Source organism: Bombus bifarius, unplaced genomic scaffold (assembly GCF_011952205.1).
Source record: "Bombus bifarius isolate JDL3187 unplaced genomic scaffold, Bbif_JDL3187 scf7180000007980, whole genome shotgun sequence".
Classification (NCBI taxonomy): Eukaryota; Metazoa; Arthropoda; class Insecta; order Hymenoptera; family Apidae; genus Bombus; species Bombus bifarius.
The window spans coordinates 428,170-441,910 of NW_022884365.1; the positions used below are offsets into that span (position 1 = coordinate 428,170).

General features: G+C 37.0%; 2 protein-coding genes across 7 annotated transcripts in view; one reads left to right on the top strand and one right to left on the bottom strand.

Annotated features, from left to right (window-relative positions):
* Positions 1-13,741, top strand: part of LOC117204777 (lachesin-like) — a 186,313-nt gene that overhangs the window by 158,061 nt on the left and 14,511 nt on the right. For all 4 annotated transcript variants that reach the window (XM_033442506.1, XM_033442507.1, XM_033442508.1 and 1 more), the window contains exons 3-4: positions 1,014-1,141; positions 13,113-13,281. In XM_033442506.1, coding sequence (XP_033298397.1) covers positions 1,014-1,141; positions 13,113-13,281 — 297 coding nt within the window. The remainder of the gene's footprint in view (positions 1-1,013; positions 1,142-13,112; positions 13,282-13,741) is intronic.
* Positions 1-13,741, bottom strand: part of LOC117204776 (myelin expression factor 2-like) — a 92,307-nt gene that overhangs the window by 39,400 nt on the left and 39,166 nt on the right. The gene's annotated exons all lie outside the window — the stretch shown is intronic.

A 13,741-nucleotide genomic window follows, 5' to 3' on the forward strand; every position in this document is an offset into this window, starting at 1 on the left:
TAAGCTGGTTCATTGAATAGGCGAAATTAACGGTAAAATAACAAACAGGGACAAGATGGTGCGCTAACAAATTGGTAAATACTGAACCTCATAAATACAATTGCTTGCAATATTTTGACTTCAGAGGAATACTATTGCTTTACCGTATTTAAGATAACAGCACATATGTTTATAGGGAAAATTCTTTCTCTCGTAGATAATTTTTAGACGTATAAAAAGCATAATTAATAACATTAAACGAAACACTGGTGCTTCTCCACTGCTAACCTATATTGCCGAGAAAAATGCCAGGGATAAAGTTCCTTGAGGTAAGAAGGAGGTTAGAACTATGTCTTCTAAATCTTAGTTGAATGAACTGATTAAAGAATGACGATGCAATTTATCCTGCTTCTCACGTTCCCGTAGTTGTGAACTGGGGTGTAGAACGCAAGTTTTGACGTATAGACAAAAGCCTGGATACTCATGAAGGATTATGGCTAAGCATAATACAAATTGTCAAAGAAGTACGAGCCTGCGTGTTAAACGGATGTAGTATGTAACTTATAGCAGACATTAAAAAGAACTAAGGATAATAAGAGATATTATTACGAGATGTAAAAGTCCGCCGGAAAAATAATTCGTGTATTCTGAGCTAGTAAGATTGCGCTACTAACAGCCAATGTATCGTCTTTTCGAGGAAGAAAGAGTCTTGCTTTTACCTGCAACCATTTTACTCTTTGTTCATTTTTGTAGTACTTTGTGCTTGAAATAATGGCATGAATTTTTGCGATAAAGGATATAAAGAGAAATTATTCTTTCCTTAACTGTTATTGCTACTGATTTATATTGAATAGCATGATATTTCGTAGGGTTTAGTTTGTCGTTTGAATTTTATAAAGCTACTAAATGGATTCTGAATAAAATGAGAATTATTGAAGAAATAATTGTATTTATAATATTTTTATAAAGAAACTCTATATAACAATCATACGAGAATTAACAGTTAAAAATAATTTTGTCACTTTATTTTTCAGTACCAAAAACTGAAATCCTGGGTGCACCAGACCTATACATCAATCGAGGTAGCACGATCAATCTGACGTGTGTGGTTCTCCTAAGTCCAGAGCCGCCAGCCTACATATTTTGGAATCATAACAATGCCGTAAGTATCGATTAAAAATTCGAAAATTATATGAACACGGCAATAGGAGAAAATATCCAATAACTTTCTCATATCTAATAATTTTCTTCGAGGATAGGAGAGAATGTCCAATAACGAAACGTTTCTAATGCGTAAATATATAAATGTAAATACGAAAAGCATCGTGAAACTGCAATTTACAATCGAGATAGTTTATGCCAGTACGTATTAACTTTATACAAGTATAATTGATGACGATAGTTCTTGGCGCTTCGCTGCTGCCTGATGTCTTGAAACTTATGTACATTCTGTACTCTGCTGAAAGCAGCAAGTGAATTCAACGTTTCCGCTTGACTGAAGTTGCTTCGAAATTCGTCATCCGTCTTTCGCTTAAGATTACTTCGCCTCCGCGCGATATTTTCACTATTTTCTATCGAGTTACTCATAATGTGAATGATCGATATATATTAACTTCAGTAGTTGAGGTAAAACAGATCTGTGACAAAAGTGGATCTACCATGAAGAATGCTTAATCCATAATTTAATAATAGCGTGTGTAAGTGTAAATATCCGTTAACAAGGAACAAACAATTTTATAATTAAAAAATGAGAAATTATTAATGGCAAATGAATGTAAATTAGGTCGGTAAAAATGTAGGAAATTCCTAAACAAAGAAATTATTATGTCCAGAATAACAAATTTATGCGACCAGTTAACTCCCCGTAGTTTTCCCCCAACTGACAGCTTAATATTAATGAGTGATCTAACAGTCGAATAGATCTCTTTTTAACAAACATCAGAAATTACTATAGATTATTATACATTGCAAGCAGTGCTAAATAAGATTTACTTTAATTTTAATCTTAGCAGTTTGATTGTTACAGTGTATAAATACAGCCTGTATCCCTGAGGCTATTAAATTCTCAACGTATCTTTATAAAATACCTCAACATCTTTTAAAATTTCCACTTACTATTTTTATTTGAGTCTACCGAATCTAAATATTCTCTCATAAATACCACCTAAGTATTCCTTGCATTTCCACCCTTCTCTTTCACCACATATAATCTCCAGTATGAGAAAATTTCTCGTAGATGCACCCCGGTAAACAATTACCGTAAAGCACTCAGCAGCATCATAAAAATTAATCATAATCAGAGTTTCACTTAAATACGAGATTCAGTCCTTGTCGGAAATGTCTTTTCCGAACACTTGCCATATAGTGTAACAAAGCACGTAACAGCGTAAAGGAACGGACTATAAACCAACGTCGGGTATTCGAGCGAACGAAACACCGATAAATTTTGATAATCGTGACGTTAGTAACTACTAAATTGTCAGTGGAGGCGCGACTAATAACGGCGCATGGGAAACACCATTAGGCCCATTAAGTCCGACCAACGCCCTTGGAATTCCCTAGCGCGACTACGAACAGGTACAGCGAGCCTCAAGATGAATTCCATGGCATTGTGACTTAGACGTGCAGTTCAAACAACCTGGAACTGAACACAGGACAACGAACTGAGCTAATCTGCGACACTGGTAAAGCTAATTGTAACGAGCATCTATTATTCGTATTTCTAGAAATTCGTATAAATATCAGGTTTCCCCTTAAAATCATACTGATTAATCATACGATTTCGAACAGAAGAATTATAATTTACTTTGCATCCAAAAATAGAAGAATGGAAAGTTCAACGTTACGTAGATCGACGAGATTACCCTTAACTTTCTTAACCATCTTAGATATTCACCTTAGACCCCTCGATACGGAGTCCATAAATCTTACAAAGTCGTAGCAAAACGAGAAAACGCGAAATGACGCTCGTCAAAGTCACGATCTTGTGCAAATGCAATGCTTTCCCGCACAGCAGAGAGAGACGAGGAGATGGAGTTTCACAGGGAAACGATTCTTGCAGAGTTTCGCAACACGTCGCGCAGGAATACAAACCGATAAGGAAGGAAACACGCATCGTCCCTAGAGGTGAACTAAGGTGAAATTGCAATCCTTCGATGATAAGATCGATGGATCGATCGATCCGCGACGCGAAACATTTTCCAACCGCAAGGAATCATCAGAGCTCGCTGGGCTTTCCCCATACGCTTCAATAAACCTCGTCCCTTTGATTTCGATTGAATTTCGAGACTGCGTCTCTCTGTTCTATCCACGTGCGAGAGACGAACGTGTTTTCTCCCGGTTTGCCGCGTGTACTTGCGGATTTGTCCTCTCTATGTCGAGCATCAGCTATTCGTTTCGCGTGTTTCTTTCTTTCTCTCTCTCTCTCTCTCTCTCTCTCTCTCTCTCTCTCTCTCTCTCTCTCTCTCTCGCTCAATCTCACTGTGTGTGAACACTGTACCTGTGCGTTTGTAAATAGAAAAGACCGAGCTGGTCGCAATTAAATTGACTTAACAATTTGTCGGTTGCCTTTTCACTCGAGTACGACGAAAGCAGACGTATCTCGTGTATCTTTCGAACGTTGGTCTAAAGTCTATTTTCCCTGGTCAGCTATCGGTACCTCGATGTTGTTCCTAGCTTTCTTTTTTTCTCTGCTCTTTTTTTCCCCTTTTTTCTTTGCGATCGTCATGTGTTCATTAACGGTAACTCGAGTATTGGCTGTTTGTTCGGCTTGATTAAAAGGGATAATGGAGAAATGATTATTGATCGACGACCTTAAATGAGAAAAATTAGGATGCTCTCTTAAAATGGTGATGACACGTGTTACGGGTCTTTTGGATGTAACGAACTGTAATAATTAATGAAACAGTATCGTATATTTGAGATGAAATAACGCAACACATATGAAATTTCATTGTTACTTTGTGATTCAATTGACGCAATCTACTATATAAAAATAAATAAACGTAAATTGATATGTAAATTCACATGTAAATGAACATACATGAAATTGCGTACGTACGATTTTAATTAATTAAATGATCGACTATTTGGAATACATGTTTGATACCAATTACTATTCATGTTGCAACTAATTTTTGATATTAATATTAATTTGTTCTCTCTCTGTCTCTCTCTCTCTCTCTTACTGATTCTTGTGTATAACACATAGGTAACTGTACTTATCAGTGAACAAGATTAAAACATGCTTAAACAGTTTTTACGGTATCCTCAAACTGTAAACATTGGTCTTTCATGTCCGATACGTTTTTCAGTGGAAATACTTACTAAAAAATAAAAAAACTCACGTAACATCTTCAAACGTCCTAAATTAGGGTTATCATAAAATTTTTATCAAATAACCTCTTTTAGGCGGGGAAGAAAGCTTCCTGCCTTCTACATTGCGAGGAACTCAATCCGGTTGAAATAGCTCGGGCATGAAACACCCACCTTTACAGTTTAGGGGTTAATTTCCGGCTTTTTGAACATATGGTACAACTCTGCTTGATAATTTGTTATCAATACATGTGGAGCAACGATCAAAATCAAACATTCAATTAAATGAATTAAATGAATTATCAGTTAATCTTATAATACACATTTGTAAATATCCAAAATGAAAATATCAATGTGTCTACACATTTTAATTACTATATATGTGTTCTCTGAGCGAATTTGTTACACAGAAGATAGGAGAAATATTTCAAAATGAAGTAGCATTTAAAAAAAGGAAGAATCAAAGGAATAAAATTGCAAAGCTTTATTACCTGCTATTTACAACAAAATAGCAGTTGCAATCAAGAGCACATATTTGTTCGTGCTTTTCTACTTCATTGAGAAGCTTATTTCAAATTAATAATAAAATTGAAGAAAATCAGGAAAAATCTAAATCGACTGCTTTCTTTGCTCTTAATTTCCCGTTCGTAGATATTTTGTATGAACAGAACGATATTTACCGATTTGTCTGATTACATTTCATTAGGTGATTTTCTAGGTCAGTCCTTTCTCTGCGAACATCGGCAAGCACGTCATCGAAACAGGACGATAAAGATCAAAACAAGTCTCCATTAATGATTTCCGATTTCGCATTAGCAAACTTACTAATCTCAATATCGAAACATTTTTCGCTTCGTCAAAAATTTTAAATGGCTTTATTGTATTGAAAAAAATAGAACAAAAAATTGATCGAGGAACGACACTAACATTATAAACTTTTTTCTACCTCGTTATTTCATTATTGTGTCAGATACAATACAGATACGCGTTTTATGAACGATAATTGACGAAACGAGGTGAGAATTCATGCTAACTTTTATTACCGCAGATGTATCAATTGAGTTGGTAGTTCTAATCGGTTTACCCGAATGAAATCCTGTTAGGAAGTGGTTAAACGAGATATGATATCGCGTCTTATTTATGTGGCGATCGTGGACGATCGCCAAACTGGCAAGGCAAAGACGTTGCCAAATCGGTTTTCACGGTATTACGACGATAGAAATAAAAGCACATTCCCCGGATTTGTAACTCTCAATTTCTTCACGATAACGAGTACTGTAAACTGATCTTGATCGACACGGTTTAATCCCTTGCATTCTTATTCTTTCTCCAATTGTGCCAAAACACTGTGTTTCTCAAAGTCTAATCGTTCGATGAATCATTCGATATTTTGAAAATTATCTTTCCAATTATCAATTTCCAATTTATCGAAAAACATTCCAATTAAAATATAACGAAAGATTAGTCAGAACGATAAAATCTAACAAAATCCACTGTATAATGTACTTGCATTTATTAGTAGATTAAAATTAAAATATTCATTAAAGAAAGAATATTCTAAGCTGAAAGATTTCCTTGAGATCTAAAGGCTGTGAATAATTGCATTTATAGTGAAGTGAAAGCAACAGCCGTCAGTTTGTTAATAGGTCATTTTCACTCGATTGGTCTCGTGTTAAAATTAAGAACGCTTTAAGCTCAATAATTAGAAACAAAAACTATGTTTACTCGGATAGCAATCCACAAAAGATTAAAACAGCATAATTTCAACCCTTAAACTTAGGGACAATTTTCATCTCATCGATGTAGATTGTCATTGATAAAAAATTTTATTAAATTTAATGTCTTTGCTCTTAAATTGACAAAAAGAAGTTGTTTCAGAAACAAGATTACAAGCCAGTCCATTCTAACGAATAGGAAACGATCACGTCGATCGCGAACAAACGATCCACCAAGTAATGCAAACTTCCTGCTTGTTGTAATCGATTTTTGTTAATCGTTTAAGTTCCATTACTTTACTGTGACTAACTTGGCGAAACTTCGACAAATGCAATGAAAGTTCGATTTCCTTCGATTTCGATTTGTAACTTTTATTTACTGGTTTGACCAATTGACCGAAACTTTTCAGATCTTTTTAATTCGATTCTTATTTAGAACTCCATTTATTTGAGATCATCGATAAATTGTTCACGTAATATGAACACACATTTCTCTTTTCGCTATCTACAATTTCTTATTCGAATAATAAGAATTCACATTGAAATAAGTAGAATCAATCGAAAGGAAGTTGTACCAGCTATCGTAAACAAGATTAAATTATATATTCTGTTTGTATTTGTTTTAAGATAATGTCACCGGTCTTCTTTATGTAGCTTCAGAAAATTAAACAACCTGATGATAAAGAGCTTTTCATACGACAAAATAATTCCACAAGCTGAACAATTATCTAAAGAATGTAAATTTTGTTACTGCATATTAAATTTCAAAAGTTAAATTTCTGCCATAACATTTATAGTATACCAAAAACAGTATAACCGTGAATCCTCTTTTCCCTAAACCTACGATAAAATTACACCCCCTCAAAGAAGAGCACATGTTCGGATACTTTTGCGATAACGTATCCAAGTATTTAAAAACATTTGCATATCGAAACTGCAAGCTTTAACGAAATCCAAATTCTTTACCCTTTGTAGTTTTAAACGAAGGTTCTCGCGCACGCGTACAAAGAACGTGGACAAGTGTAGCAACTTGTCTGGCTTGCTCGATTTTTCTTCTTTATCTTCCACCAACACTTATTTACACGACACTAGATGTAGGAGAGAGAAAGGGGTAGAAAAAAAGGGACGAAAAGAAAAAAAAAGGAAAGGGAGAATGTTTGTCCTGTGACAGCGCAGTTTCAAAGCAACGTTATTTGCACCTCACACGCACCAACACGAACGAAAATGGTCTCCCGCGCGACGCACACCAACACAGTCGACGACAGCCCGCTTTATGTACAACTGTTTACCTGTCGGATACAATTTCAGGCTCGGATGTCTACAAAAAGCTCGGAACCTGTCCTCGAGGGGGGACGTCGAAAGCTCGTGTTACCTTCATGCGTGACTTGCTACGAAAAACGCGCTATTTCCCGGCATCGGCCGCGGCAAATAAAGGTGGACACATTTCATCGCCTTTGTACTCGCTACCGTGTAACGCGAACTTTCGCTTCTCTCTGAGAAAAACGGGGCACAATGACGCGTCATACGCCCGGCCGCGTAAAATAACGACTACTTCGCACGAGAAATGGCGAAACTTGGAAAATGGTAACGAACTAAACGTGATTAAGACACAGAAAATTAGCTGTCCAACGCTTGTTTGACGATTTTGGATGTCGAGGCGAGTTATTACGTATCGAATCCGATTAAACCGAATAGAATAAGAATAAAGAAATTGGTACGATGAATACCAAATATTAAGTTTGAATTTGAATTAGAAGTTTGCAATTTATAATTTGTTATGTATATTTAATTTTAGTTCCAACTGTAGAGATTGGATAAATAACTGTAATAGGTTTATATGCATTTTATGTCATTCAAAAGACGAGAAGAAACTTCGTAATACGGTTAGAAAATTTTGAGGGTATTCCCACATCTGTATTATTGCTAAAACATTCTGGAAGTAAAGTAAGAAATTTTGCAAGGATATAAGTATAAAACTAGTGTTAATAAAGACTTCTAAACTGATGAAAACATCAGCGACAACGAGGTTCTTCAAAAATATTTTATTCTTTCCTTCTGACGTGTACATTCGAACGAGTTGGCTAGGAGCTGGCGAGAAATCGCAAAATAAAAGGCAATCTTACGGGTGCAACAGCAGATGGCTATCTCTGCCCGATCTCAACAAATGAGGAAACAATTGGACCAAGGAACAAGAATATCGCTGACTTCGAATTGGAAAATATGCTTCGTAGGAAATGAGACGGGTTTCTGGGAAATGCTGGCCATGACAAGGTAACCACCTGTTTTTGCCATTTATACGTTCGCAGCAAGTGTATTGCCGGATTTCGTGGTGCGAAAATAAATAATTCTGCTGCTTAAGGAAACTCGTAGCTCGAGATTTCTTATATTTCCGCTTTTATATCGCACTTCCGCAGAATTCTATTTATAAAAAATCAAATCCTAGAAAAAGAAGCTGAAAGTTTCTAAATGTAAAAAAAAAAGAGAAAAAAATGCGAAATGAATTTTAACAATTCGATATAGGTGCTATCGCTATAGCCTCAAAATAAAATCAGTTAAACGTAAAGAGAGATACAAAAATAAAGATTGTCTATCGCCTATGCAATTGTCTGATTCCGTGTTAAAACATTTTTCACTTGGTCGTTGCCCAAAGGAATAACTTTAATTTCGCGCATAGTATCCATCACGATAAATTGAACCCGGAGTAGCACAGTCTCCAACGTTCTAAAGCGATTTCACGTAATAAAGAGAACCGTTCGAGTGATCCTGGAGGATTCAATCAAAGCTGAAAGGCTATCGATTTAAATGAAGTAGATAAATTAAGATCAGATCGGGGTAGGGAAAAAGAAAAAAGCGAACTCGAGAAAGGCGAGAAAAGGCGATATAAGTCGAGGGGGGAAATGTCAGGACGGAGGAAGAAGGAAAGAATCTGGGGACAAGGGAGTCGTTATCAGAGCACAGGAGAAGACTGATAAGACAAAAGTAGTAACGTGCTGGGTGGAAACCATTCCAATGGACCATTGAGTCCAAGATGTTCCATCCAGTTGCCGAAGATTCTCATGGGATGCCGATTTCTCCTATGATCACGTAATGAGGCTGACGAGACTCCCTTCTCGTTTCCTTCCATTTCCATTTCCTCTTTTCAAGACCATGTAGAACTATGGTCCGGCACGCGCTTAAAACTCCTTCAAATTACGAGCTCCACGATGCAGTGAAATTATCTAGTTCGTTGAACTGCACCGTTCTGTTCGCTGACATCGAATGAAGATCGCGGAAATCTGGCGATCCGCAATCCTGAAACAGTAAAATTCTGATTTTCTCGTTCATCGGATCGGTCGTTATCCTGTACTCGTCTTCGTCGTCAACTTTTCGACGTCGTTTTTATTTGCTCTTTGAAAATCGAGTCCACTCGAACATTCTTCGTCGTCTTGTTTTTGATGAAGTCGAATTCGGACTGGTACCTCGCCACGACGAACAAGAAAATGTTGGAAGATATTTCCAGTAGCTAAAGGTAAGGGAGATTCTTTACGTTGTTTTAAGAAAGTGAACATTGCTCGGATACCTACGTTGTATCGTGTTTCCTTCACAAATTTTTTCACGCTCCTGCTTCAGGCTATTGTACGTATCTTCAACGAGAAGAATTTTTAAAATGCAAAAAGAGAGTATTTTTTTAGCGTTAGCCAGGTACGTAAATTTACATTTTAAAGACTTCTCCTTATTATCTTGTATCTTCGTCTATGTCCAGCCATATGATCGTTTGTTTTCGATAATATACAATATTATTTTCTATTGTCTCCCACAAATCCATGGTTCCATGGTTGGATTAATATCGAACAATATTTATACAAATATCGCATAAAAAAGAAGGAATCGATATAACCGTGATATATTGCAACGATTGTGTGACACGATGATATTCTCAAACCTCTGATATTTTTTTAAAACACGATTATTGATACTGACATAACCGTGAACTGATCGAATTAATAACAGGTAATCGAAACGAACAATGTGACATAATTGATTTAAAACAGGAATTTCTATATTAAAAGAAATATTTGCACTCATTCAAATATCAGAGAAGGATCAATGTTGGTGATTTTTAAAAAGAGAGCATAGAGAGTAGAGTGATTGGGTGATTTAATACTAAACCAACCGACCAGGAAGATGAAGTAGAGGAGAAATGCGGTTCTACGAAGGTAAGTAAGTGGTTGTGGTAAACAGTAAAAAAAAGTAGAGGGTCCTGATTTTGAGGTAGGTCGACTGTAATTGGGGTGCGCGGTATCCCATTGTACAGAAAATTAGGAAGCGGATTTTATAGCTACGTTTTAACGACCCTGGTACAGGACTTTTCTAATTAAGAGCTTACCATCCGTGTTGTTAATAGCTTATTTTGTCGCTAAGAGGATTATTAGAAATTTTTAAGAGGTTTAAGCTTGCGAAGGGTTTTAGTTGCTCAAAGGGGTACAGAACACTAACCACGTCGAGATTTTGTTGCGCGCATAAAACGATAATTATTTCCTCCTGCTCTGCGTATATCTAAAAATGTTCGATACAACTCTCACATGTACGAAAATTGATACTAAAAAATAAATCGTTTAACAGAACGTCAAAAACATGACGCGTTAAATGATGCCGATCGCAAAACAATTGTGATAGACGCGTGAAAATAATTGACGAATTTAACGACGGATTTTTCTGTGACATGATATCAATGCAACTTGAAATTTCAAATTTCACCGGTACAAAAGTTTGACCGCGTATATGCTCGTTCGCGTTGAACACGAACGAAGGGATGGAACGAATACATCCGTTATTAGCTCGTCATACACGAGACTCGGATTAACCGTGTACTTTCCAGTGAAAGTTTCGCATATTATTCTGCGTTATATCGCGGACGTAGATAACAGAACGGCAGGAAGAGAGCGCGGCTTATCAAGTTCGTAGGTTGCAACTTTCTCGTCCGATTGATTATATTTTGAACAACCCAGGAGAGGTCGTGTTCTCAAACGTATAACAAAAATGGATCATTTATTTAGTATATTTTAACTCAACATGTTTTTAATTGTATCTTGTGCCATTCAATATGGATAAGAAATTAATAATTTTGTTACATTTGTACGCTTTGAATTACTTAAACTTTTCTTTTAATGAAACATTTGAACCGGGTTGTGGTACAAAGTCCCATTTTTAAATATGTATATATTAGACATGTTGTAATGAATTGCATCCTCTGTTCTTTGTCTATAGAAACATTTTTCAATTAGAAACAATATACGGTATATGATATGGCAAACTCTGTTCTTTGTCTATAGAAACATTTTTCAATTAGAAACAATATACGGTATATGATATGGCAAATGTGTTCTAGGGTCGTGCATGTTATCAGATACAAATTCTGTACGACAAATATTAATGAAACAATGTACATACCTATTTCTTATTAACCGATTCTTAGTTCATTTTAATAATGCTATTCCTAGGATTTCTAGCATTTAAAAGAAAATATCATCGGTATTTTTAACGTATCTGATAATAAATATTGTTCATGATCGTCTCACAGCAGAACATTAACGTGACAAGCATTAACGTGAAAAACCATCGTGCACGCACTCGAGGCGCTTTTTCCGTTTATTTACGAGAAACTTTGAAGGTGATGGGGACAGCCACGAGGAAAAAAGAAATTCGAGAAAACGAGTTTCAAGAAATTTCGCGAAAGATGTCCTCCCTGAAGATGGTCTTAAGATGGCACGTAAGAGCAGTGCACCGAAGGCTCGAGTTGCAGATCATTTATTTAGAAATCCGTCTCGGCTCTGACGACACCGGCACCGCTTCTAGCTCCCTCAGCAGCGAGCATCGACCCTCACGACCCCTGTTAAAGAGACACTCGCGAGGAACGTCGAGTGGAACAGGCGCAGGATAAACAGAACGTTTCCAGGGCTCTGGCACTATGTACCGGTGCAAGTTCGGACGGTGCTCCGTGTTAGCCTTTCTGAATCTATGTGTACAAACGCTCGAGAAGGAGGACGTGGAAATCTAAACGAAATCGTGACGGCCAGGGCGGATTTTCAGCGCAGAGAATAAAAGTACGATGAGTCGAGAAGTTTCGTAACAAGAAACTGCAATATCGTTACTGTCGTAGAAATTCGCTGACTACACGTCTGAGGAAAATAGCGAGACCAATCCTTTACGGTAAAGGATGTTTAAGTGTGTAAGTACAGAGTAAAAGTGTTTATTTGATGATGAAGTTTCCGATGAAAGTACTTGAAATTTTATTGAAATTCTAGAGAGATCATTGGTGCGTATATAGGGGATTGACAGGTTGACAGGTTGACATTCAACTTTCGTATTTTTAGTTCACTGCTAGTCTGTACTTGATTGATTTATATTTCTGAAATACCCCGTATAGAAAGATACATTAATATTGCAGGGTTTGACGATGATCCTGTGAAGATCACGATTGATCTGACACGTCACAATGTTATAGTATCCGACAATGCGTTTATTGAACAGCACTGAAACCTGTAGTATCAAATAACGGTCTATTAAAGGAATAGTCTATCGTTAAAGCCGTTACTTCCTTTCAATCATAAAAAGTCTACAATTCTCAAAAAATATATCCGTTTTGAAACAAACGATGAAAATGAAAAGCTTTCGAACAAATGCAGATTCCAAATTGCTCTTAATTTATCAAGTTACTCGCCAGAGGAAAGCAGAGACATTTTTCTATTCATATTTTCTACAATAATACAATCTCTTCTCGTTTAGCAATTTCCAACAACGTAAAGAAATAAATCACAGAGGAGAGAGAGAGAGAGATAGAGATAGAGAGAGAGGGAGGTTGAGAGAGGACAGCGAGAATTTTTCCCTGTTCCCTCGTATCAACCTTCGTTCAATGACAACAGACGTTCCGACGTACTTCCCAAAAGCTTATCTCCCACGTTCCTCGACCAACAGTTCCAACTTCCAGCCCTCGAATAAAAGGGAGGAAGTTGCCACGTTGGTGGTCTCCGATCGTCCTTCGTTTCGCGTTCTCCGCGTTTCAGAGTACGATTCGACTTTTCAACGTTGCTCGACTCAAAGCTCCCTTTTTGATCATTGTTGCAGATAATCACCTACGACCCGACCAGAGGCGGCGTATCCGTGGTCACGGAAAAGGGTGACATCACCAAGAGTTTTCTACTGGTGCAGGAAGCAAAGCCATCGGACTCTGGCCGGTACACCTGTAATCCCAGCAACGCTCAATCAAAATCGATCACCGTTCACGTACTCAATGGTGAGTAATTTCGATTTAATTACGGGCCGTCTCTTTACCCGGCTCGTTATCAAATCTAAACAGCGACGGTACTCGTAAATGGTTTTTCGCATCGGATCGTTAGTGGGGATCCGACTCTTAAGCAAGATCTAAATTAATAAACGGCTTCGTTTTCTCGAATTTCTTTTACCAGACGTATTAATGGCGAGGGAACGCGAAGGCGAGTTTCCCCGGATTATTAATTTAAAATTGATGAACGTCAAACGAAGAATAGGAAAGAGGGAGAGAAAGAGTTTCAAACAGAGAACACGAGATCTGCTTTCGACACACACGTTTAATTAATGAATTCATTGCTTCGGTTTAACAGAATTTCCGTGTAAAACACCAACACGATTGCAACTGATGTTTGCACACTTCAGCGTATTTGTACGTGACGCACCATTGAAACGACTAAATGTGTAGACTAAACGTACAGACGTGT